The sequence below is a fragment of the Corvus hawaiiensis genome, chromosome 3 (genome assembly GCF_020740725.1).
Source record: "Corvus hawaiiensis isolate bCorHaw1 chromosome 3, bCorHaw1.pri.cur, whole genome shotgun sequence".
NCBI classification, from domain to species: Eukaryota; Metazoa; Chordata; class Aves; order Passeriformes; family Corvidae; genus Corvus; species Corvus hawaiiensis.
Window position 1 is genome coordinate 120,792,905 of NC_063215.1, and position 25,028 is coordinate 120,817,932.

At 62.1% G+C, this 25,028-nt stretch overlaps 1 protein-coding gene and 2 long non-coding RNA genes across 5 annotated transcripts; 1 reads left to right on the plus strand and 2 right to left on the minus strand.

The window, feature by feature from the left end:
- The first annotated feature begins 200 nt into the window (after positions 1 to 200).
- Positions 201 to 8,087, plus strand: NKX2-2 (NK2 homeobox 2). 3 transcript variants are annotated; one of them, XM_048298070.1, is made up of 3 exons: positions 201 to 403; positions 6,073 to 6,845; positions 7,228 to 8,087. In XM_048298070.1, the coding sequence occupies exons 2-3, from the start codon at positions 6,590 to 6,592 to the stop codon at positions 7,785 to 7,787; spliced, it is 816 nt and encodes a 271-aa protein (XP_048154027.1). In that variant the 5' UTR covers positions 201 to 403; positions 6,073 to 6,589; the 3' UTR covers positions 7,788 to 8,087. The 3 variants fall into 3 exon arrangements, with proteins under 3 accessions (XP_048154027.1, XP_048154026.1, XP_048154028.1); XM_048298069.1 differs by lacking the exon at positions 201 to 403 and adding an exon at positions 412 to 509; XM_048298071.1 differs by lacking the exon at positions 201 to 403 and having other exon boundaries at positions 6,175 to 6,845; positions 7,228 to 7,536; positions 7,639 to 8,087.
- Positions 4,189 to 12,081, minus strand: LOC125323259. The gene is made up of 3 exons (XR_007202445.1): positions 11,865 to 12,081; positions 5,907 to 6,159; positions 4,189 to 5,196 (listed from the first exon to the last, which is right to left on the minus strand). It is a non-coding gene; the product is annotated as an uncharacterized LOC125323259 (long non-coding RNA).
- Positions 12,082 to 16,296: 4,215 nt separating this feature from the next.
- Positions 16,297 to 18,260, minus strand: LOC125323261. Its single transcript, XR_007202447.1, has 3 exons — positions 17,999 to 18,260; positions 17,495 to 17,888; positions 16,297 to 17,393 (listed from the first exon to the last, which is right to left on the minus strand). It is a non-coding gene; the product is annotated as an uncharacterized LOC125323261 (long non-coding RNA).
- Positions 18,261 to 25,028: the final 6,768 nt, after the last annotated feature.

Below are 25,028 nucleotides of genomic sequence, written 5' to 3' on the forward strand. Positions count from 1 at the left end.
CACGGCCAGCGGGGCCGGCCCGGCCCGGCCCGGGCGGGGGGTGCGCAGCGGCGGGGCGGTGGGCGCGGGGGGGCCGGCGGGGGCCGCAGCCAGCGGCTCCTTTGGGGAAGGGGGGCCGGGGGGAGGGCTCTGCCCCCCGGGGGGAGAGAGGGGCCGGCTCAGCCTTAAAAGAGCCACCCAGGAACCGGCGTGTTTGCGCTTCTTCCCAATTTATGGCCGCGGAGCGTATGGCCGGTGTTCCGCCCGGCGGCAGCCGCCGGGGAGGGCAGCGAGCGGCGCGGGGGATGTGAGGCCGGAGGGACGAGGAGCGGCCCCGGCACACGGCGGAGACAATGCGGGAGGCGGGGGGCCGCCGCCGGAGCCCCCCCGCCTAGGGACCCCCCGCCTCGGGACCCCCGGCCAGGTGAGCCCCGGGAGGCGGCGGGGGGACCCTCCCGCGCGGGGACCCCTGCCCAGGTGACTCCCCGGGGACGGCGGGGGGACACCGCCGCCGAGGGACCCCCGCCCAGGTGAGCCCCGGGGGGCGGCGAGGACCCCCCAAACCCCCCGCGTCGGGACCTGGCCGGGTGAGCCCCGAGAGGCAGCGGGGGGACCCCAGCTGGAGCCCCCGGCCGGGTGGGCCCCGGGGCGCAGGGGACAGAGGGGGCACCGAGGGCGGGAGCAGCAGGTGGGAAGGGGCTTTGGGGAGGGGTCCGCGCGGGTAGGAGCTGGTGCGGAGCGCCGAGGGGACGCGGCCCCGGCCCCGACGGCGCGGCTGAGACACCGCCACGGCCACGGCCGCGGGCGCGGGTGGGCGCGGGGCCGGGGCAGCGCGGGGAGGGGCAGCCCGGGGCGCTCCCCCCTGCCCCGGCCGCGGGACACTTCTCGGCTGCGACGGCAGAGTCCGCCAGAGGACCGGGAATGACCGGGAACGGCCCCGGCCCCCGGCCCCGGCGTGGCCTCCTCCTCCTTCACCCCTTCCCTTCCCTGCCCGTGCCACGCGTGTGCCCCTGGCTCGGCCCCGGCTGCTGGAGCCGAGCCCACGCGGCTGGACCCGTCCCCAGCCAGCGCTGATTCCCCCCGCCCCGCGCGGGGCGCCCCGGAGGGTCCCCCCACCCCCCAGCCCCGACACGCACCCGGCGGTGACCGGGGCGCGGAGACCTCTGCGGAGCGCGGGCGGGTGCGGGAAGTGGATCCAGATAAGAGAGTAAATCCCGCCGCCGCACTCCCTTCGCTCCGGGGCGAGCGGGCCGGGGTTTCCTTGCCGAGGAGAAAAAAATCATTTCTGACAAAGCTTAATCTCGTCGGGACACGTTTAATCAATAGAGACGGGTCGGGCAGAGCCGGGGGGCTTCGGGCGGGGGGGGACCCCCGTCCGTCCGGCCAATAAACCGGTTTAGGATAGACTGGAAAGGGGAAGGGAGCCCCGGGCCGGGCTTACGGCTCCCCCCGAGCGCAGGGGCGGGGGGGAATTAAATAAGACGAAATGTGGGTCGGGGGGCTGCGGGCTCCCGGCTTTGTGCCCGGAGCCCACTGCCTCCATCGCTGTGGGCAATAATTTCCAAAATCTCATTAAAGTGCATTTATCAAAGCCCTAACATGTGCCCTCCGGCTCTGCCATAACCCCGCCGGCCCCCAGGGAGGGGGGGGGGGGGCGGGAGGAAATCCCAATTTCTATGACAATTCGCCACCTCGGGAGCCTGGCTGCGGGGCAGATCCACATCTACAGATTTATAAGGAATATGGGTGAATTGGAAGGATATCTCCGCCTTTGAAGCGTCGGGGGGAAGGAGATAGAGCAATCGTGAGAATAGGGAAGCTCATTTAGATTCCTATGTCCTGGAGAAGAATTAATTGTCCGATGGAGAAAGGCAGGCCGGCGCCGGGATTTTGGGGGGCGGTGGGGGCTTTCCCTGAAGCTTCCATTGGGAATGCTGCTGCTGACTCCCTTCCCGCGTGCGGGGCGATCTTCCCCCTTTTTCTCCCCCCTTCCCCCCCCGCCTTTTTTTTTCCCTTTTCTTTCCCCCCAGAACATCCTTAACGCCTTTGCCAATGCCATTTTTTCCAGCCAGGAAACGAGCCGGGAATTTCAGCCCGCAGAAACTCCGTTACAATTAAGTTCCTGCAAGCGCCGGAGGGTTCGGGAGGCTCTGGTGGCTACCCTCGATTTTAGGAAATAGGTTTTTTTGTTTGTTTGTTTTTTTCTCTCTCACTCGCTCCCTGGCCGGGCTGCCGGTGTGCGAGGCGATCCCGTGGCGTGGGCTCCGTGCCCACGGCCTGGCGTGGCCGGTCCCTTCCGAGCCGGAGCCGCCGCCGAGCCGCAGAGTCTTCTCTCCAGCGCTGGAAAATGCGATTTGAACCCCTCCGTGCGCGGCTCTTGGGGCCGGAGGGGTTCTTTCACTGCCATCGTTTCACTCCGATTTTTAAAATTTCGATTTTGATTTTTCCGGCCGGGAAGAGCTGTCCCCTTTCATGTGGCCGCTGTCCTTCCCTCCGCCGCACTTTAAAACAAAGAGGGTGTTACTTACAGGGATGCTCCCGAGGTGAGACTCCTCGTGACAGTTACCAGGACACGGGCTGCTCTTCCCTTTCCCCGTTCGTTCCAAGTGGATCTCATTCTGGGAGATAAAATCAACCTGTCCCCTAACAAAGGCTTTGTGCGGGCTCCGCTAATCCGGGCCGAGCGGCAAGGTGCAGCCCCGCTCCGTTTGTTTGTCTGCGGGCTGGAGCGAAGGGAAAACAATATCTGGCATCTTTGGCTCCATCAGACGATAAATTGATCCACTTGTCGGGAGCGGCGGTGGGAATGGCAATGGAGACGAGCTCGGAGCGGGCAGGGAGGGGAGGGAGAGCGGCAGGCTCCTGCCCAGCGCGGTTTCCCGCATTTCTCTCTATAATGTGCATTATTACACTCGGTAGCAGCACAGTTATACTGCGCCGTATGTGATACACGCGTAGGATCCGCTCGGCGGAGAAGGGAGCGGACCCGGGGAGCCGCCGGCTTAGAGCAGAGGGGGTCCCCTGCGCCGTGCGGGGGAGCGGGACCCTCGGGCCGCGGCCGGGAGCCAGAAAGGCGAGGAAGCCGCCCAAAAGCAGCCCCAGGGGCCGCCTGCGGCGCGGCGGGAGCCCGCTCTGCCCGCCGGGATCCGCGGCGGCCGGGCCCACGCGGGACAGCGGCGAGCGGCTCGGGAGGCCTCGCCCCCTCTCCTGTCCCCTCTCCTGCCCCTTCCCCGCTCCTAGAAAACAGAGGAGCCAGCTCTAAGCCCGCGGGCGAGGGGCGGGGGGGAGCCCCCCGTGAAGGCGGGCAGGGAGGGAATCGGGCCCCGCGGGCAGAGCCGCTCTTCCCCCACGGCCGCCGCTCGGCCCCGCCACACGCGCCGCGGCTCCGGGGGCCGGGGCGGAAGGGCCGCGGCCCCCCCGGCCTTGTCACCGCCTGTCCCAGGGCCGGAGCTTCCCCGCCACGCGTGGGACCGGCCGGGGGGGGGGGACCGAGGCCCTGTCGCGACAGCCGCGGCGCTGCCGTCGGGTTTTGCCCCCGCGCAGCGCGACCCCGGTGCGGGGCAGCGTCCCGGCCCCGCGACCCCTCCTGGCGTCAGAGGGCCCGCGCGGCTCTGACGTCACCGCCCGCCGGTGACGTCACGGCGTCCCGGGCCGCCCCCGCGGAGCCCAGCGAGGTCCGCGCGTGGGGAGGGGGCCGCGACCCCCGGGGCTGTGTCCGGCCGCGACCCCCGGGGCTGTGTCCGGCCTCCTCCCGAGAGCCCCACGCCGCGAGGGACGCTCTGCCCGTGGCGTGGGGTTTGTGCATGGGTTCAGGTTCGGGAGTGTTCATCATCATCATTATTATTATTATTATTTTTATTATTATTACTATTATTAAACCCTGGCCCGCCCCGCGGGGCCCGGCCCGCGTTTGCTGCCCCGGGGATGCTCTGCCCTTCCCTCCCCGGGCTCGGCTTCTGTCAGGGTCCTCCGTCCCGCCACTGTCCCGATTATCGCCGCTCTCCTCGCTCTTTTTTCCCCTTCGGCGTAATAAAACCCCCATCCGAGCCGGGGGGCCGCGTAAATCCGTGGGTAACCCCAAGACTGAGTGGGAATCGGCGGTGCCCGGCAGAGGAGCGGGAGGGGGCCGGGCCGAAGGGGTTCCCTCCATATCGAGGAGGGCTCCGCAATGGATGAAGAGATAGCCATTGAGCGCGGTTGAATACCATGACAACTAGGAACAACCTCAGATTTATTCCCAACAGTTAGGGCGCGCTGAAAGAGGGCGTCAATCACGTATTATTTCGCCACTGAAATAAATGCAAAAACTGCGCCGAGACAAAGGGTTCCAACAGGAGCCGGACATTTGTCTACATTGCGGACATTGTCCCCAGCTTAGCCGTCGGGTTGTATTTGTGTTTGCGCGGGGCCGACCACCCAGGATGCGCGCAGGGGCTCGCTTAAAAAAAAAAAAAAGGAGGGGGGGGGAAAAATCCCTGGGCATTGTCAGCCACATCACATACTTTATGGGAGGCAGGCTGGGGGCTGGGGCAGCAAAAGTGGGGGGAGCGGCGAGGGAGACGAGGGGAAGGTGCGGATCCATGGCCGGGCGCGGAGGAGGAAGGCTGAGGCGGCGTCTCCCCAGCGCGGCCCGCGGCGTTGCGGCTCCTTCCCCCCACCACGCGGGGAGGGAAACTCGGGCAACTTTTGTCGCCCAGAAATGAGGGCGCTGGGGGGAAGCCCCTTCCCAGATTGCACAAACCCCGCGGCCCGCGTCGCCCCGCGCATCTCGGTCACCCCCGCGCATCTTCGTCACCCCCGCGCTCCGGCCCGGCCCGGGAAGGGCTCGGGAAAGGCAGAGGGATGAAAAATTAGAGAAAAAGAAAAGGGACGGAAGAGGGAAAGAGATGGAAGGGGAAGGAAGGAAAGAAGGGGGAAAGGAAGACGGTCCGGGCCCTGCCCCGTGAGGGTGCGCACGGCCGAGGCTCCTGGGCGGGTGCAGGGAGCAGGAGGAAGGAAGGGAGAAAGGAAATGAAAATCAAAGTTGGTGGCAGACAGAGAGAAGCTGGGGGGAGGTTTCTGCATCCCGCGCCGGGCAGAGGGAGCCCCCAGGGCCGCACCCGCGGCCGGGAATGCTGCGGGCTCCGTGGGGTGTGTGCGAGCATGGTGACACCTGGGGGGCCGGCCTTGCCTAGGGAAGGACCCCCTTCTTTGCCCCTCTCCATCCTTCCCCAGGTCCTGAAAAAGAAAGAAAGAAAGAAAAAAAAAAAAGATAGAAAAGGAAAAAAAAGAGAATTCAGTCCTGTACGACTCCATCGGGCTGCAGCCCATCGAGTGATCCCAACGGGCTGGATTCATTCCCCTGGAAGAAGGTGGCAAAATCAATGAGACCTCTTCAAATAAGCACACACTTCCCCCCCAGCCCCCGCCCCGTCCCCAATAATCACCGCCCGGATCTCGCCGGGTCGTGCCTGGCGATCGCGTTTTGCCAGTTCGCTTAATTTGGGAGCAAACTAGAATCAATTACTCGCTGTTTAATTTCCAGCGCTCATCCCTAAGCCCCAACCAAAATATTGACCTAGGCGGGTTAGATAAGTTGGGCTCTTGCCATCTGAGCCGCCTCGGTCCCGCGCGGGCTGCACGGCTGCGGAGCTGCGGCCACAGGCCCCCCTCCCAAATTATTATTATGATTATTATTGCTCTAATTTTTTTTTTTTCCCTCTCTCCCCTCGCCCGGAGGAAAACACGGGTGGAAAACGCACTTCGGGGCGTGCGGAGCGCCGGGCTGGTGCGGAGCTCTTTGTATGTAAATAGTGCCCTTAAAAAAAGCTGGGAAGTCGCCCCCTCCCTCCTTCCCTCTCTCCCTCCCTCCCTCCCTCCTTCCCCCCCGGCGCCGCCACACGCCCCCCCCGCGCCGAGGGCCCTCCCCGCGCCGGTAATTAACTGACACGTTATACCACTCATCACCAATGGTGGAAGCTCGGAGCTCGCCCAAAACCCGCAATTTCACATCTGCAAACACTGTCTTCATCCACTTGACTTCCAAGACCCGCCCACACGTGGCCAACCTTTCCTGGGTTTAATGTAGGTTTTTTTTCTCGCTCCTCTCGGCAGGTTCATGTGTGGGGACCAGCCTTATATGGACTCCTCGCTCCAGCAATGGCTCGGGATTTTCCAGCGGCAGGCGCGGGTTCGGCGCGGCTGAACAAGATCCAGAAGTGATCTTTTTTTTTTTTTTTTTTTCTTTCTTTTTTTCCCCTTTTTTTTTTTTTTTTTTTTTTTCCTTTGGCGTCTCTTCCCCCTTTTTCCCTGGAGTTACAAACTATTCCCGAAACCAGCTGCTACTCCCGCTCTCGGAATTTTCCCCCGTGGCAGAACAACCAGAGACCCGTCGCTGCGGCCGCTTCTCCCGCACAACCCCCGCCGCTTATTTTTCTATAAATCCATATTCTTATTCTACTTTTTTTTCCCTCCTCCACGCGTGCCGTGTCCCCCCCCCCCCGCCCCCTCCTTGCTCCCCGTGTCCCTGCGCGGTGTCGTTGTCGCCGCTCGGCGTGTGCGTGCCCAGCCGTGACCCGGCGGCTCGGCCAAGCTGCGGCTCCAACTTTCCCAGCCGGAATTTGGCCGGAACATGTCTCTGACCAACACAAAGACGGGCTTCTCGGTGAAGGACATTTTGGACCTCCCCGACACCAACGATGAGGACGGCTCGGCGGAGGGCGGCGAGGAGGAGAGCGAGGCGCCCGAGCCGCCCAGGAAAGCGGGAGTTTTGGGACAAACCCCCTTGGACACTGTTCCGACGCTGCCTTTGAAGGGCCCTTTCTACGATAACAGCGATAATCCCTACACGCGCTGGCTGGCGAGCGCCGAAGGCATCCAGTACTCCCGTGAGTGCCGGGGGCACGGGGCAGCGGGGACCGGGGGCGATGGGGGGGTGGACACGGGGTATGGGGGGCGGGGGGCGGGGGCCTTGCGGCTCGTCCCGGCCGGGAACGGGGCAGCGCCGCTTCCAGCTGCCCCCGGCGGCGGGGCGGGAGCTGGGGGGCCGTGGATGGATGGACGGAAGGATGGACGGATGGATGGATGGACGGATGGATGGATGGGGGGGGGGGGGGGGGGGGTGCCTCTCTGCACGGCTGGCCTCCATCCCGACACGGCCGGGCGGCGGGAGGGCGATGCGGGGGCCGGCGGGAGGGATGCGGGGGCCGGCGGAGGGGCACCCCCCGGCCCGGCCCGTCCCCCCGCTGACCGGGCACGGCTTGTCCGCAGTGCACGGGCTGGCGGCCGGCGGCGGCGGCCAGGACCCCTCGGCCAAGTCCCCGGAGCCGTCGGCCGACGAGTCGCCCGACAACGAGAAGGAAGCGGCGGGCGGCGGGGACGCGGGCAAGAAGAGGAAGAGGAGGGTGCTCTTCTCCAAGGCGCAGACCTACGAGCTGGAGCGGCGGTTCCGGCAGCAGCGGTACCTGTCGGCGCCGGAGCGGGAGCACCTGGCCAGCCTGATCCGCCTCACCCCCACGCAGGTGAAGATCTGGTTCCAGAACCACCGCTACAAGATGAAGCGGGCGCGGGCCGAGAAAGGTATGGAAGTGACTCCTCTCCCCTCCCCGCGGCGGGTGGCCGTGCCGGTCTTAGTCAGGGACGGCAAGCCCTGCCACACGCTCAAAGCTCAGGACTTGGCAGCCGCGACTTTCCAGACGGGCATCCCGTTCTCGGCGTACAGCGCGCAGTCCCTGCAGCACATGCAGTACAACGCGCAGTACAGCGCGGCCGGCAGCCCCCAGTACCCCACAGCGCACCACTTGGTACCGGCGCAGCAATGGACTTGGTGAGTGAGGGCCGCCGGGCAGCGCGGCACACCCCGCACACGCGCCCCCCGCACGCGCGCACGCCCCAAAAACGGAGGAAAACCCTGAGATAACAAACAGAGGATGAGAGACAGACAGACAGAGACAGAGAGAGAGAAAGAGAAAGAGAGAGAGAGAGAGAGAGAGGAGGAGACAGACTGATGCTCCGAAAATAAACAAGCAAACAAACAAAAAATCGAAACTGCGGGGGAAGGAATGGAGAGGGAAACGCTATTATTATTATTATTATTGCTATTATTATTATTATTGCTATTATTATTATTATTATGGTTTGGTTTTGGTTTTTTTTTCCCTCTGCCGTTTCTTTTCTCCTTCACTTTTTTTTTTTTGGGGAGGGGGGTTCGGTTTCATTTCGGGAGGGAGGCGGGGGGTAAGGGAGGGGAGGTGTTTTTTGTGCGTCATTGTTTACAGAAATTTTTTGCGCCATTCAGAGTGGTCCTGTCTACCTACAATTAAAATAAAAGAGGAAAAAGGGAAAGGGGGGGAGGGAAGATCGTCAGAATTACAACAACAACAACAAAAAAAAAAAAAAAAAAAGGGAAAAAAATAAAGAATAAAACCCCCCCCCGCTGCTCCTGTGATTTTGTGAGGAACGGGGGCGCGGCCGCCGCGCGGGGCACCCCAAAAGGGGAGCTCCAGCGCGGCCCTTCGAGCGCGGTTTGCGGCCCCGACAGCCGCCAGCGGGGGTGTTTTTACACCTTGTCGCGGTCGCTGTCGCTGCCGCGAGCCGCGGCCCGGGCGCTCCGCTCTCTCTTCTCCGGTTTGGGGGCCGCCTCAACTATTCCCGAGCGGAGGAAGGAGCCCCGCGCACGCTGAAACCCACCCCGCCCGGAGAGCGGCTGCCCGTGCCACCCCGCCCCGCCATTTAATACGAATCTAAATTTTTTTTCAAAGCTGCCTTTCGAGGAAAAATAGTAGAGAAGGAAGCGATAACAACGACGGAAGGGTTTTGTGCGACTTCTCGTCGCGGCCGCCTCTCGGCATCCCCCGGCGCAGCCCCGCGGGGGTGACACGGCCGAGCAGGGCCCCGCGCACCCCCTTCCACCTGCCGGACTTCTTTCTTTCTCCTTCGGGGAAAAACGGCTTTATTTTTTTGGTGGGAGCGGTCGGCTCCATCCCGCCGGCGGCAAACTGGAGCGGGGGAAATTTCTGTTTCCCTGCTTTCTGTCTGCGAGTGCGCTTTTTCTACACCGCAGCGCTGCGGAGATCTGGGTACCGGCATCGCCGCCGTGCCCCCTCCCCGGGCTGGGGGCCCTGCGAACGGCAGGCACAGCGGAAACTTCGCCGTCAGCCCTCGGGGATGCGCCGGCGGCTCAGGCAGGGCGGGAGAAAGGGTTAACACCGGGATACACCCCGTCCCCCTCAAAAAAAAAACGGAGGACGAGGGACAGGGGACAAGAGAGAGGCGAGGCGGGGCTGGGCGGCTCTGCCGGGTGGAACGGGGACCGGCAGCGAGCCCGGCCGGGACCGGGCAGGGGCAGCCCCGGCTCGGAGCGGGTTCTGCAGAGCAGTGGCTCCTTCGCCCGCCCCTGCGGCTTTTAGGCTGCTCGAGATGCTTCAAAAAACGAAAACAAATCCAAACAGCCTTTGTCCGGAGCGGCGGGGCCGGGGCAGCGCCCGCCCCGTCCCGCGGGGCTGAGCCCGGCCGGGACGGGGCAGTTCAATGCCAAAGAGACGGTCGCTCCCGGCCCCGCCGCATCCCGATCCTGCCAAATCCCGGCGCTCCAACAACATCAACCTCTTCCCGGGCCCCGCCGAGCCCGGCGCGCCCCTCCGCCCCAGCGCATCCTCCGTCGGCCGCGGATCCCCGCGCAGCCTCGGCTGGGGCTTTTTTATCTTTTTCGCACTTCTTTCCTCCCCTCTCCTCCTCTCCCGTCCCTCCTTCCCCCGCCTCCTTTCCGCAAACCACCGAGGCTCCGCGCAGCGGAGGAGCAGCCGCGGCCGTTCCGCTTCCGAACGCTGGGAAGCTCCGCTGCTGTCCCGGACCCGAGGGCAACGCAGGGACGAGCGCCGGTTTTCCCTTCTCCAAGCCCGGCGTGCGAGCCAGGAGCGGAGAGACGGAAAATTGTCACTTCTTTTTTCTTCTTACTTGTTTTTTTTTTTAAATTTAAATTTGTTTCCTCCCAATTCCTTTTCTGGTTTTTTTTTACTTTCTTTTTTTTTTCTGTCTTTTTTTTTTTTTTCCCTTCCCCTTCCCCTCGGGCTGTGCCGAGTCTATCAAACCATTTGTGTGGCCCTAACCCCCGTGGCCTTATATCTGCCGTGCCGCCGGGCCAGTCTATCTTTGCACAATATACAGTAGACTTCAGAGAGCAGCACAATGGGGGAGGCAGGGAGGTGAGCATGTTAGAGGCGTGCATATTAACGAGCCGCGGCCAAAGGAGCCAAAGGAGCCGGCGAAAAACCGGGAGAGACGGTCCGGGAGGGGGGGACGCCCTCCCTGCGCCTTCCCTGCCTCGGCCGTGGCTGTTTTTGGGGCTCGGCATTGATGCGGAGCGCGGAGTCAGGGAGCGGTGTCCTCCGCGTTTTGTTCGGGCTGTCACTCGCGCTCATTGTTCGGCATGTTCTACATGTTGTATCCCATATGGCCAGCTGGGCCGGGGACCCCTCACAAAACCTAAATTGTGCCCAGCTTTCAAACCCAGCATTGTTGTCCGTGAAAGGCAGGCGAATTAAAAATTCGTGCTATATCTATTCTGGGGAAAAAAAAAAAAAAAAAAGAAAAAAAAAGAAAAAAAAAAGGGGGGGGGAAAGAAAGAGGGGGCGCAAGGAAAAAGAATCCCGCTCTCTTCCCCTCCCTCTCTGCTCTCCCTTTGAAGGCCAACAGAGACTCTCCTCTTCTCCCGTCCCTGCTGACAAGTTTCTCTCTCATTTCACAGGAAATCCTCCCCCCCCGCACTAAAAGCCCCGAGCGCGTCCCCCCGCAGGAGCCCGCGGAGCTGCGCTGCGCGGCCGCGCTGCGGCGCGGAGGCCGGGGCAGAACAAGGCTGCATTGAGGGCGGGCTGGGCTGCAGCTGCCGCCTCCCTGCGCGGCCCGGCCGTACCGCCAGCCCGGCTGGCACGTCCCGCTGCCCCCCGGAGAAATGGCCCTTTCTTGTCCGCGCTCCTGGTTGTGCAAGGCGGGCCGGCCGAGGGAGGGAGGGAGGGAGGGAGAGAGGGAGGGAGAGGGAGGGAGAGAAATTTAAAAGGGAAAAAAAAAATAAAATAGGGGGGATAAATTAATTAACTAAAAAAAGAAGGAAAGAAAAGGGGGGGAAATAACGAAAACGGGGGTGAAAATGAAGAGAGAAAGAAGAAATTTAAAAAGGAAAAAAAAGATGGATAGGGGAAAAAAGAAAAAGAAAAAGGGGAAATGAAATAGAAAAATTAAAGGGAAAAGGAAAAAGAGACAACGAAAAAGAAAAGAAACAAAAAAAGAAGAGAGGAAAAAGAAAAAGGTAACAAAACAAAAGAAGAAAACACGAAGGAAGAAAAAAGAACCTGAGAAAGCAGAAAAAGAAAAATAACGGGGGGAAAGGAAATAGCGGGGCAAGGAGGAAGAGCGCGGGGAGCAGCCCGCAGCCCGGGCACCCTCCGCGCCCCAGGCGGGGCGGGGGCCGCGCAGCGCTGCGCGGGATCCTTGCGGTGCCCGCAGCGGCTCCGGGGTCCCGGACGAGGCTCCCCGGGGCGGGGTCCGGCCCCTCCGCCCCCCCCCCCCCCGCAGCCCCGGAGAGCCCCCGGCCCCCGGGCAGCCCCTCTCGGCCGCCGGGACGGGGTTGGGTCGCCACACGGCCCGCGGGTCGCGATCCGGGGCAGCCGCGGGCGGTGGGAGCCCAGCCCGAGCTTCAGGCCGCGCTCCCTTTCCTTTCCCCCCCCTCTCCCGGTTTTCTCGCCCGGCCGGATCTCCGGGACGCCGCGGGGCCCCCGCGCGGGGCGGGAGCCCCCGAGCCCGGCGGTGGCTTCCCCCCGTCCCCTGTTGACCGTAGGGCTTAGGCGGCAGCGCTGTGGGTTTTTCGGGGCTGCTCGAGGAGCCGCTCAAGGGGAAGCTGAGCCAATATTTACCGAGCACGAGGGCAATCCTCGGCGGGGTTCATTAAGGAGCCGGCGGGGGCGGAAGGGCTGCGGGGGGAGCCCCGCGACGGCGCTGGAGCGGCGAGACGCGACCCTGGGCGCGGGCTGCCCCGCAAACAGCGACCCCCGACCTCCCCGAAAAGCACCCCCGGAGGGGTTTTTCGCTCTACACAAGGGGATGGGGTTGGTTTTCCTACCGAGGGCCGTGTTTTCCGCGGCCCCCCGAGCCCGCGGAGCGGCCGCGGGGAGGCAGCAGAGCCCCGCGGAGCCCGGCGCTGGACGGGCCGGAGGCTGCGCTGCCCCTCCGCGCCCCCGGGCATGGCAGAGGGGGGGAGCCCCGAGGCTCTGGGGACCCTGTCCCCAAATCCACCACCCCTCCCCGCCCCCCTGCCCCGCCGGGATGGCCGCGCGGCGGCGCTGCCGGATAAGGGACGCGCCGTCGGGCCCGCCCCCGGGGGTCCCGACACGGAGAGGGGGGACGGGCCGGGACAGGGATGGGGAGAGCCCCGGGGGGCAGGGGACACCCCCCCCCCCCGCTCCCCCCCAGCGCCTCCTGGCCCCGCTGCGGGAGGAGCGGCCTCGGCCCTAAACCGGCGGGTCCGGGGGCATCGCTTTGAAATCCAGCGCGGAGCTCGGGGCGTGACGAGATCTGGCCCCTGATCCCCGCGGGGGGCAGGACACGGCGGCAGCAGGGACTCGTGCCACCCCTCCTGCCCCCGGCAGCCCCCCAAGCCCCAGGACCCCGCCTTTGGGGCAAACAGGGCGTCCCCAGAGCCCGGGCAGGGTTTGGTGCTCAGTTGTCTTTTCCACACCGGGAGAACAACCAAACCGACGGCGAGGACAGCGTGGGATTCCGGAGGGCTGGAGAGGATGGGGCAGCGCAGCCACGGCCTCCTCCCGGCGCTCCCGCCCCACAGGGAGCCACAGGGGCGGTGGCAGCTGCCTCCCTGCACTGGGGACACCGGCGACACCGGGGACACTGGGGACGCTGGGGACACTGGGGACACTGGGGACACTGGGGACACTGGGGACGGTGCAGCCTGCACACCCAGAGGGAACGAGGCACCTGGGCACGGCACGGGGTACCTGTGCTTCTCCCTCACCAGGGGACGCCTCAGGGAATTTTGGGTTTAACTCGGTGCTGGCGAATTTGCGGCATTTCGCACGGTACCGGTAATCAGCGGTTAATTACGTAGAGAATCGGGAACTCTCCGATGAGAGAGAAGCGGGAGAGACCCCTCCCTTGAGCTCCCCCGCGGCCCCTGCAGGCAGCAGCCTCCCTCCATTCCCCTCTCCCTCTCTCCCTCTCTCCCTCTTTGCCTCTTTCCCTCTCCTGCCCGTGGCTGGTGCAGGTTGTCGCCACCTCCTCTCCCTCCCCGAAATTTAAACAGCCAGCAGGCTCAGAGAACCCCGCAGGCCCCGCAAGTCTCACCAGCCACAAAAATCAAAATCTGAACGTATTTTATTGGGTCGTACAAAGCTTTGGGCAGTTTGAGTGGGGTTCCTGCAGTGCCCCCGAGTTCCACGGGTGTATTTGGGATTTAACCACGGGGAGTGGCGTCCGTGCTCTTGGTATGAAACATCCCAGATCTGCTGGAAAAATCTTGGAGCTCAGACAAACCTGCCTGGAGTAGCTCCAGGTTCGCTTGGACAAGCAGAGTGCCTTGCTCCCGCCTCGGGATCTGCTGCGTTCCGTGGGATTTAGCCCCAGTCCGGGGGGAAAGTTCTCCACGAGATAAAAACCACAAGAAATAAATTGTGTCGAATCGCTCTGTCGCCACCTCAAATCGGGTCTGACGGAGCAGGCTCAACAGCTCCAGGGAAAATAAAACAGCTCTAAGAAGTGGTTGTGTCTCTGGACGTGCAGGGATGGAGCTGCTCCTCCCACCCCACGCACACACCCTGCAGGGGAGAGGGGCCTGGAGGAAAAGAGTTCATCTCTGGTTGTGCCAGAGTCCAAAAACAAAAGTCCCTGGAAGATTTCCCCCCATCGTGGAACTTCCCGGCTGTTATCCCGTCATTATTTCCCCCCTCTTCAGTCAGAGTTGTCCCACAAAAAGTCACTGACTCCTCAAGGGGATAAAGCACCACTCAGGATAACCCAAAATCAGACCGAGTGGTGAACTTTCGGTGTAAATGGCCTTAAACCCCTCATATCTTCGGGATGCGTCTCCGTCCTCTGCCACACCACGGGGGAGCTCTGGGCACCACAGCTAACCCAAGCTCCCAACCCTCGCTCGTGCAGCCCCTGCGGAGGGCAGGCGCTCCCCGGGGCTGCAGCAGCCCAGGCCCAGGGCTCTGCGCATCCTGCTCCTCCCCTTTGGAGCAGGAATGTGATGAATTCCGAGGGCCTGGCAGGGATCAGCCTGAACCATTTCAGACAGAGCTGCAGGGAGGCGACCCCTGAGGTTCTTTCCCCAGGCGTGTTCCCAAAATCCCACAGCAACCCAGCTAAAGGGGTTCGGGGCCCCGTGGCTGAGGCAGGTGTGGGGCACGGCCCATGGAGGATCCCAGGACTAACCCAGTGGCTCCTAAGCTGGCCTTGCTCTGCCCTAAAGGCAGGAGATGCTGCCCTGCGTGCATCCAGAGGGGTTGGGGACTCCCCCAGCAGGCAGAGAGGCCCTGGCTGCGCATCAGCCCCGTCACAGGTGAGGAAGGGAAGGGCTCGGCAGTGATTTCGGACGTAACCCCCAGACGCAGGGGCCACCACCCCAGCCCTCCCTCGTGCCGCCTCAGCTCCTCCCAGGGGACGGTGTCGGGAATTCCCTGCTGCCCTCTCCACCCTCACGGATCCGCGTCCCCGCGGGTGCTCGTCCATCGGGACCGTCCCAATCCGTGTGCTCTCGTCTGTGCTAGATCCGTGGATTTCCACACCTGTGGGAAGTGCTGGCGGTGCCAGGCATCTTACCCAGCCCCTCCCGCCACACCGCAGCCAGGATGGAAACCCCTCCTGCAAGTCCTAAACACACCAAATACCCAAAGGCCTTAAAGGGCAGAGCTGCCTCCTGGCCCGCGGGAGCGAGGGATGAAGGCAGGACTCGCCTTCCACGTCCCTCTCAGAGTTAGGGAACAGCTGGATGAGAACCCCGGACAAAAGGGAATTCGGTGCCGGTGTTAGCGGTGACTTGGGGTGGCAGCTGTTTGCTGAAGAGTTCAGGCAGCACAGAGATCGATGCCTCTCAAGCGAGGCCACTTAAAACTCCGCGTTACCGGGAGAACAGGCACTGGAAACATCCCCAGCTTTTTGTAGTTTGGTTCTCTTGAGGGTTTCTGGAAGAGGCGAAAATAAAACTCAGCCCAGAGCCATCCAAGAGCAAAGCCGAGCTGATTGTGGTGAGGAGGGAGGGAGGGAGGGAGGGAGGGAGAGGAGGAGCAATGGTCACTCAGTGCACGCCCAATCCCTTCCTGGGGCATCCTGGAGCATCCCACACACAGGAACTCCAAACTCCCTTCACATAAAAAGTCTTGGGACAAATAAATCACTAAATGGATCACGCAGTGCACCTATAAAGCCAGAGGAATGGGACTACCGGAACTCATTTTGCCCCGGTGCAGTCCAGGGCACTCAGGACAAATTTTTATTCTCCCCCCTTCCTCTCGAGCCCAGGGTTTGCAACCCACGAGTGACAAACCAATAATAAACGCCTGGCTGTGGAAGAGCAGCCCCAGCGCTGTGTCAGGTCCCGCCTGACAGGAACCTGCCTGGAATCTGGCCCGTCCAAAGCCCCTCTGGAACATATCGGTCCATCCGTCCATCCTGGTGGGTGTGTGGGGGGGGGCCCCTCCAGCTGATCCAGGGGCACCGGCTCACCTCGTTTGCCTTTGGGAGACTCTGACTTTTGAAAATGTGGGGGTTTTCTCCCGGATCCCCCGGCACCTGTAAAGGGATAAATCAGCTCGGCGGCGTGCCTGAAGCCGTCTGGCCGGACACATCGTCGGGGTTTTACCACTGGCATAAAGAAAACGATGAATTAGCCCGGATTTTCCACGTGGCTGCTGCCAGTGTGCCGGGGTTCGAGCGGGAATCCGGGGGCAATCCCCGTTTAACTCCACCCCGTTGTCCCAAAGCCAGGCTCTGCTCACACCCTGAGGGAGCAGCACCTACCTGAGCGTGGGGTTTTCCCGCTCCAGCTCAGCCACGGGGGAGCTGAGGAGCTTTGCTGCTCCTCTGCTCCCTAGCTGGTGACAACCATTAATCACCAGGCAGGGAGAATTCCACACGTGTCCTGCCCCCGGCCACCAGCAGGGATAGCTGGGACCTCTCCCGTGCCCCGTGCGAGCAGCAGCGATGCCCCTAAATACTCGGCCTCTGCTCTCCCCGGCTCGGTTTTAAGGTCAAGCAGCAGCTTTTCTCCTCGCCGTCAGCGCCTCACGGCCGCTGCAGTCAGCCATCAAACACACAATCAAATTAAATTAGCGCGCCTCGGGGTCTGCAGCCCGAGGCTTCCTGCCTCGGCCCGCGGGACGCCCGCCTCTGTCTGGGCTGCCGCTCAGCCACGGCACGATGCTTGTTCTGGCTCGGCCGTGTGCGAGGAGAGATTCAATCCGCCCCGCCTGGCTGCAGCGGGGGAGGCAGCAGCGGGGAAAAGCCACCCTCGACTCCTCCAGCGGCTGCCTTAGGGACCTTCGGGGATGGACACCGCGGCGGTGCTCCCAAATCTCTAGAACTATCCCGGCTACCTGCTCGGACACGTCGTTTGTCCGTATCACCGGATTTCAAGGAATAACTCCCACCACTCCAGGCTCCCTCCGCCTCCTGAGCCGCCCACGCTCAGGAGGCAATCGCAGTCAGAGCTGTGCCTGTGCCCCTTCAGACGCCACCCTACAACGACAAGGGTTCCACCTGCGTTTGTTTGGGATGACTTCAGCATCTCGGTACAGCTCCCGGGGGGCTCGAGAGGAACAAGGATCCCATTGTGCCGCCTGTGCCGCTCTCCGAGCCCATCAAAGCCAGCGCCAGCCTGGAGGAGCCCCGAGTCGAGATCCACTGGAAGAACTCCCAGCGCCCTCAGGAGGCTCTGACTCAGGTGCTCCAAGGAGGATAAGCCAGGCTGGCGGTGACAGGCTCCGTGTTCATCAGCGTTTGGAGGTGGAACAAGGAGTTCCGAGAGGCCGCAGAGGCGGTGAAACAGAAAAACACCACCAGCAAACCTGGACAGCGTCGTCTGTAACCGAGGGGGAAACGGGTGGAGAGGGCACCAAGTGCCTCCCAGATCTGCCCTGGAAACTCTGGGGTTAGGGAGGGTGAGAGCAGAGAAGGCACACAGGGAGCCGGGTTTGACCCAGCTTGGGCATGGAGCGGCTCCCAGGGAGGGAAAAACGGGAGCAGGGAGAACATCGGTCCAGCCCACACCCACAGAGGCACAGAGGAGGAACACAAAACAACACAGAGCAGCAGGGCAGGCGCCCCAGAGCAGCCTCCCGGGGGACCAGCACCTTCCTCAGGTGGCTCTGCGTCCAGAAAACTGCCTGGAAAGCCTCTTGTCCTTGGAACGCTCGCGTGGGGTCTCCAGCCAGCACCTGGGGAAGAGACAATTTCAACTGTTATTCCAAAGGGGGGACAGCAGTGCCAGCAGGAGAGGATGCAGCGAGCCACGGAGGCACGGGAGGAGCAGTCTTACTCCTTGAGCGGCGCCTGAGGAACCGAGGTTTGTGTTCCTGACAATTCCCAGCATCCACGGTGCAACAGAAGTCACTCCACGAGGCCATTCCCAGGCTCCGAGCAGGACGGATCTGAATTGCCACAGAGACGCCTTCCCTTCCCATCTGTGGCTCTGCACTTGGGAAATCCCCGCTCTCTCCTCATTAGGCACTTAATTGTGGCCAGAGCTCTCCCAAGGGTTCCCAGCCCCGAGCTGAAGCCGCTCCTGACTTCCCGATCAATTTCCTCCCCGGGAATGCCTTCCAAAGGGTGCCCGAGCGGCCCTGGGCGCGGCCCTGCTCTGCAGGGATCCGAGCCAGCTGCACCGGGAGATGGAGAGCGCTCACTGGCTCGGGCTCCAGCAACATGTTTTCCTGCAAGGAAAACCCAGACGAATTTAACGGTGATTTTTGCAGGTGTCCATCCCTGGAGATGCTCAAGGCCCGGTTTTGAGCACCTTCATTCTACTTGAGGCAGTTCCCACCTGCGAACTCTCCAGGATCACCCAGAGCTCCCCAGAAAGTTTCCAGCCAGGGGGGGAAAACCTGAGGTTAGGATCCACAGAGCCATGGCAATGGTGACACCGCTCGGAGCCGCTTAACGGAATAATATTTCCATCCACTGTAGATGAGAAAAGATAATTACTTTTGGGGTTTAAGAACCAAATGTGTTGATCCAAGTGTAATCTCGGTGTTTTAGCACCTGGTTATTACATCAGGAACACAAATGTCAACCGGGCTGCAGCAACCGGGCCGTCAGGAGGGGGAAGAGGAGACGTGTGACTGAAATCACACACTGGGGGAAGGTGCCACCAAGGGACTTCCGACTTGAGCTAATCAAGAATGTTCTCCTTCCCCGGAGCACTTTGGGAGCTGGGAGCTGGTGTTTTCCCTCAGGGATCCTTCTGGGCCCCTGGTTCTGGCCTCTTCTGTCGCCTCCGCAAGCCCAGCTGGGCCTGTTTGTCCCTCCTGTCCCAAACCTGCCCTGATGGACCCTGATGGCACGGGAGGGGTTTCCTTTCCAACCCAAACCACCCCAGAACTCGCAGCAGCAGCAGCCGTCCGTCCCCGAGGTGGCCTGGACAGCAATCCCCATCCTCCAGGAAGAGATCCCGATCCCAGAAGCATCCAGCGCCCGCTGGGACCCAGCGTGTGGCGTTGCCACGTGCGTGCTGCCAGCAGCCGGCTCGGATCATGGCGCTCCGCTGCCGAACAAAGGCCCTGCCTTGACTCCTCAGCCAAGTTGAGGTTCCCAGCAGGCTGATTATCCCCCCGTCCCTGAAGCACCCACCGCTGCACGGAATTTTATTAAATTGCCAGCACGGGCGGCCGCTCAAAGTTTGTGCGGCTCGACGCGATCGATGGCAGCGAAGCACGGGAAGAAAGGCAGGGGGAGGGGGGGACCCCTGTTTGTTAAAGGCTTTTTCTTCTCCCTTTTGAATAAAATGTCAACTCCATTATATAGATGTCAACTCCATTACCGCACCGCTCCTGTGGCAGCCTCACCGTGGAACTGTCTGCTAATAAAACAACTTCCTCGCAGGGGGAGCGGGGGGCAGGTTACCTGCCGGAGGTTCCAATCTGGCTAAGAAAATTCCTGTTTATCCCCGCAGGCACAAACACCACTTTCATTATCCCGGTGTCCTCGTCGCCTCTGTCGGCCCCCAGATAAAAACCCGCCTTTCATCCCGACGAGCCCGCGCTGGTCACGGGCCCATCCTTGTCAGAGAAGGCACAAAATGGGGAGAGCAGTGCCTGGTGTGCTGGGGAAAAAAAACCAAACCTGGATTAGAACCGTGGAATGGTTCGGGATTGAAGGCACCTGAACGAGCCCCTTGTTCCAGCAGTAGCAAACGTGGGGAAAGCAGAGGAGCAGCTTCCCCGGGGTCCTGCTCCAGGGGGATGAGCTGCCAAACCCTCCGAGGGGGGCCCTGGGGACAAATGCCCCCCCAAAAGCACCGAGATCTGCCCACAGGTGCAAGGCACCATAAGCACCACCCCGGGAGCGCTTCCAGTGAAGGCCCTGGAAGGGTTTGGCAGGTCTGTGGCCGGGGAGGTGGGGAAGCCCCTGGGCTTGGCCAGGCAGCGGCCGCGGGAGGCCGGGGCTCCTCCCTCGCTCTCAGGCCCGCTGGCTGCACACATCCCCGCGCAGGCAAAGATGAGCACGTATTTAGAAAAGAATAAAGAAACCCATTCCCCGACGGGAGTTGTTTAGATAATTGATTTCCCTTGGACTTAGGAGCACTAAATAACACCCGGCGAGCCGCCATCTCCCAGATAACCTTTTCCTTCAAATCTCTCTTCCAGAGGATTGCCCTTTGACAGAGGCACCTCTCGGAGTGCGGCTCCGGCAGGCTCGTAGGTAGGGCCTTGCCGAGGGAAGGCCGTGACGATCCCTCAAGCAATTATTTCTCCCCAGTATCCTTTGCATAGAGAGAGCTAATTAACTGCCTGCCGGGCTCTGCAGAGCCGCGGCGCAGAACGAGGCAGCGGCAGCACAAATGTCATAATTAATTAGCGGTTTAACGCCAGAACGAGCACGGCCGAGGTGCCGCCGGTATTCCAGCGGGGCGGGGCGCGGGCATTCCGTGGGCCAGGCACTGGGGGACAGCCGGCCTGGGCAGCAGCGGGAATGCCTTCATGGAAAGGGCGGTCAGGCCCTTTGGAAGTGCCCGGAGAGGTTTGGAGTCCCCATGCCTGGAGTGTCCAAGGAAGGGCTGGAGGTGGCGCTCAGTGCTCCGGGCTGGGGACGAGGTGGGACCGAGCACAGCTTGGACTCGATGGGCTGGGAGGGATTTTCCAGCCTCGGTGGTTCTGGGATCCACACCACAGAGCCCCAGGCTGCGGGAAGCTCAGCTGGAATCCCGGAGAAATGAGGAGTAGCCCGTCGCGTCCCCCTGTGGAGCTGGGCAGGGACAAGCCCGCGCCAGGCCGGGATCGTCCCCGTCCCGCCGCGGGGAGCGCCCAGCCCCAAGGCCCTGCTCTTTTCCAGGGACAACATCCATCCCAGCGCTCCCCATCCGTCGGCACCTTCCGCTGGCGTGGTTTTGGTGAGGATGGCCCCGCCGGTGGCCACGAGGCCGCTCCCGGCCCCTCCCACACCGCCCTCGCGGCAGGGACAGGGGTGTGCTTGGCACAGAGACCCGGAGCTGTCGCTCGCCTCCCACGGGCAGCAATTCCTTCCCCGGGGGTGGAAAAGGGGCCCAGCAGCACGGAGTCGCCAGCTTCCCCCTGCACCGAGGCAGGCAGAGCAGGGGTCGGGCCTGGGGCAAGCCCAGCACCAGCCCTGCCACACAAATTAAGAACAAACCAAACAAAACCGTCAAGGCTGGCTCCTGGCAAGAGCCAAACCCCGAGAACTCCCCGAGAAAACTCTCGGCCCCACCCTGGTTCCCTGAGCAGACGTTCCCAGCGCTGGCGGGCACTGGGAATTGTATCCCGCACACCTGGAGCCCAGCAGGGGACAGCTCCCCACGGGACACCTCAAACCCTGCCTCCGGAGCGGGGCAGATTCCTGCAGGAAAATAAGAGGGACGACTTAAAGGCATCCGTGCCTCCTCCCATCCTCGGCTCCCTCAGCTCCCACTCCCTTCCCCGTCCGCCCGCGGGAGACCTTCAGGAGAGAAAGAGCACAGCGAGGGACGAAGGCCCACAGCCCTGCATCCATTCGGGATGGCCCCGGAGCCAGCGCCGGGCTGTGCCGGGCGGGGAAGGCAGCGCCGCTGCCTGAGCCCGGTGTGGGCGATCGGAGCGCCGCTCCTGCCCCGCAGAGCCAACTCCATGGTGACAAACAGCGCCGGGGAGCCGTGACACCGGCGGGTCAGCGCCGGCACGGCAGCGCCGGCAGCGAACAATGAGCCGGAGCAGGAGCCCGGGCTGTGGGAAGAGGGATGGCCTTGAGCAGGAGAAAACGCGCGGCAGGCGGGAGAAGGTCCTTAACTTCAGCTTCCTCTTTCTTTAACCTAGAGAAGTCTTGCATTAACAGCATCTGGAAGAGGCCAGCACCTTTCCAACATCTGCTCGGGGGCTTTGTTCGGAGCGGGAAACTTCTCCGCTGCTTTTCCAGGAGGGCCGCGTTCCAGTACTTCAGCAACGGGATGTTTCCAGGGATTCTCCCTGACTCCTGCAGGCGAGAGCCCCAAAACTCGGTGGGCTCGGTTACGTCCATCAGTCGCGAGGGACCGCGCACCGCGGAGTTCTGCACGGGATGGAGCGGCCAGTTCCCGGCGCTGGGAAGGCATCAGCAGGACACCCATCCTGCCTGCCACGGCCCAGAGGGACTTTCCCTGTGGAGCAGCTTTGGATCCGGGCAAAGGTGGCTACAGCGACAGGGATTTCTGGGGAGGCAGCCTGGGAGGTGCCTCCCACCGCCGTGAGCTCATTTGAGAGCAGAACCACTCGTCTCCCTCTGGGTCACATCCTTCATAAATCCGCTTTAACCGACTCCTCCTGACCCGGTCTTGTTATTCCCAGCTCCGGCCATCCCCCACCCGGGATCTGGATCGCCTCCACACCAGGCCATCCCACAAACCACAGGATGCTGCGCTGCAGCTCCCCGGGTCCCTCCGTCACATTTCAAGGATGCCCACCCCGTTTTTCCCAGCCCTGCACGGGCTGGAGCTGCTGGCTGGACCCGGCAGGGCCAGGAGGAGTCGACATCTGCCTGTGGATGCTCTGGGAGGGCTGGAGAAGTCCAGGAGCATGAGGGGCCCTTGGCCAGGCCCTGTCTCGGGACGATCCCACAGCAGAACCTCAGCTCCCACAGGTTTATCCTGGGTTTATCCCACCTCTGCCATGTCTGGGCTCTGGCTCCTCCTGCTCCAGGGACAGGGAGCAAGCCCTGAAGCTGCTCCTCAGCTGCCACTGGCGGGGGGATAAACATCCCTAAATCCCAGCTGATCCCCATTTCACACCCCCAACTGCACCACCGGACCACCTCCCCTGGCTCTCCATATCCCTGGGAAGTGACACACTCCCTGTTCCCCTGTCGCGTCCTGCAGCCATCAGACACAACCCTGCTGCCCAGGGTTGCACAGAAAGGAGGGATGGATTTTTCCTCCAAAAGAGGGGATTCCTCCCCGCTTTGGTGCTCCAGGGCCCCGAGTGGCTGAGGTTACTCCTGACTGTACGCAGAGCATTGCTCTGACTTCAAAGGTCGTGGAGATTATCCTTCAGGAAGTCTCTCTACTTCATGACTTCCTCACACTGTGTCTAAACCTCACCCAAATGGAGGTTTCTCCGTCTTTTTAGTTTCCCTCTTTCCCAGGAAAACCCCTGTGCTTGTCTGGGGGCTTCGCGTGAATCCAGCTCTGCCAGGAAACCTCAGATAACCCTGGAAGTGCTCCACACCAGGTTGGACGGAGCCCTGGCAACCTAATCCAGTGCCGGCATCCTTTAGGTGCCTTCCACCCTGAACCAGGCGGGAACTCCACGGTGATCCCTCTGCCCACGCCGAGCGCAGCCCAGGCCAGGTACACCCCATGGGAAAACGTCTGCGTGCCGTGCGGACGGGCTCCCATTCCAGAGGCAAGAGCAGCACCTGGAGGGAATGTGAACCTGGGAATAACTCAGGAGCCCAGGTTTTCCCAGCGTTCCCTTGCCCACGCCGCAGCGACAGGGAAAGCTGGCCTTGCTATTCCCACAAATTAAACCAGGAAAACAACGTGGAAAAACGCAGCCCCAACAAAGGGAGGGGGGCAGTGGGCCCAGCACAAAGCAGCTGGCGGCACACGCCACTGCCAGCCGGGAGCAGGCAGGGATCAGGGATCCAGGCGCGGAGTGCTGCGGTGCCAGAGAAATATTTGGGCTCCCTTATCCGAGGAAAAGCTGGAGGAGATGCCACAGGAGTGTATTTTCTGCCGCCTCAATACTTAGGGAAACCTTAACAGCAGCTCTGGGATATTCTGCCTTCCTGCTGCCCGCGCTGGAACTGGCTCTGCTCCCATCCCAGCAACTTCTCCCAGCTGGGTCTGAGGACACAGGACGCTTACCTGGGGGCTCAGCAGCTGGAAACGTCCCCTTCCCCAGGCAGGGGGAAAGCTGGCTTGTCCCCGCTCCGCCCCCCGAGGCCCACGGGAAAACACGTCCATCCGGCAAGCAGGAATTCCCGGGAAGGGTGCGTGACACCCGACAAATATCTTTATTGGGGGGGGGGGGGGGGGGGGGAGGGAGTTATCCCAAAAAGCAGCGTAAGGAAAACCTGCAGGACAAGGATAAACATTATGTCATGACAGTCATCACCAGGGAAAGAGGGGCAGGGGACCCTGAGGGCGGACAGGGAGATAACAGGGAGATAACACCTCCCTAAACCTGACTTTAGGGTAGGCAACCCCCCCAAACCTGCCCCAAGCTCTCCTGGCGCGGCCGCGCCACCGCCAGGCACTCCTGCCGGGCACTCCTGCCGGGCACTCCTGCCGGGCATTCCCGCCGGGCATTCCCGCCGGGCATTCCTGCCGGGCATCCCAGCCCGCAGCTCCTCGGGAAGGGCTCGATTTCCCCTGGCGGGGGAGAGGCGGCGGCGGTGTCCCCGCGCCGGGTTAATTCCTCGCCTCGCCTGTGACCAGCCCATTCAGTGCCACTTCAGACTCCTAATTCCGGGCTTTGCGTGGAAATGGTTTTAGAGTGCGCTGGAAACCCCGGGTTCCTTTTCCAATCTCGCGACGTCTTTGGAAAGCAATTCCTTAAGCCTCCGCTCCCGAGCCCCTTTTAATCTCCGCAAATTATCGGTGAGAGCCGAATCGAGGCGAGCTGCCGCCGCAGAGCCTGCCGCCGAGCGTTTCGAGGAAACCATCGCTTTCGGGGCCAGAAATAAATTAGCATTTATACCGGGTTATTGAAAAACGCCCCCCCCGCCCCCCCCAAAAAATACCAGCCTCCGTCTCCGTGTCAATTGTGGCTCACCGGGGTCAACACCGCCGCCGCCGCCACCGGCGCGGGCTGGCGCGGCGAAGGACAAGTCGCGTGTGGAAATGGGCCCCAAATGTGTCATTATGATCAGGGAGACAAGCCGGGCTGGGAAATGACATCTGCACTCCTGGAAATAACATCTGCACGGCCCGCGAGCCGGGCGGCCTTCTGCGGAATGAGGGTAATCAGGGAGCGGGGGAAAATCACCCCCCAGAAATTAAAACCGAGGAGTTTGGCTCCTTGGCGCTTTGCTGCTGCCTTTCCTACGTCTTTTTGTTCTTTTTTTTTTTTTTTTTTTAAATTTGCTTTAAAACTACTTCACTTGGAATCCGCAGCTTGATCTTCCCAGGACAGGGAAGGAAGAATTCCTGTTTTGCACAGAACCTCCAGGTGATGCAGGGTTAAATCAGAAAAACATTCTATAAGCGACGAGGGTTTCAAATTGGGCTTTTTCTTTTTTCTTTTTTCTTTCTTTTTCTTTTTTTTTTTTTTTTTTTTTTGGTCAGACATCTGCCTCATCAAAAGGATCTTCTTTACACCCACCAACAAAACGAGGGGATGCTTTTATGCGACACTTTTTATCCCGAACATCACATTCCCGATGTGGGG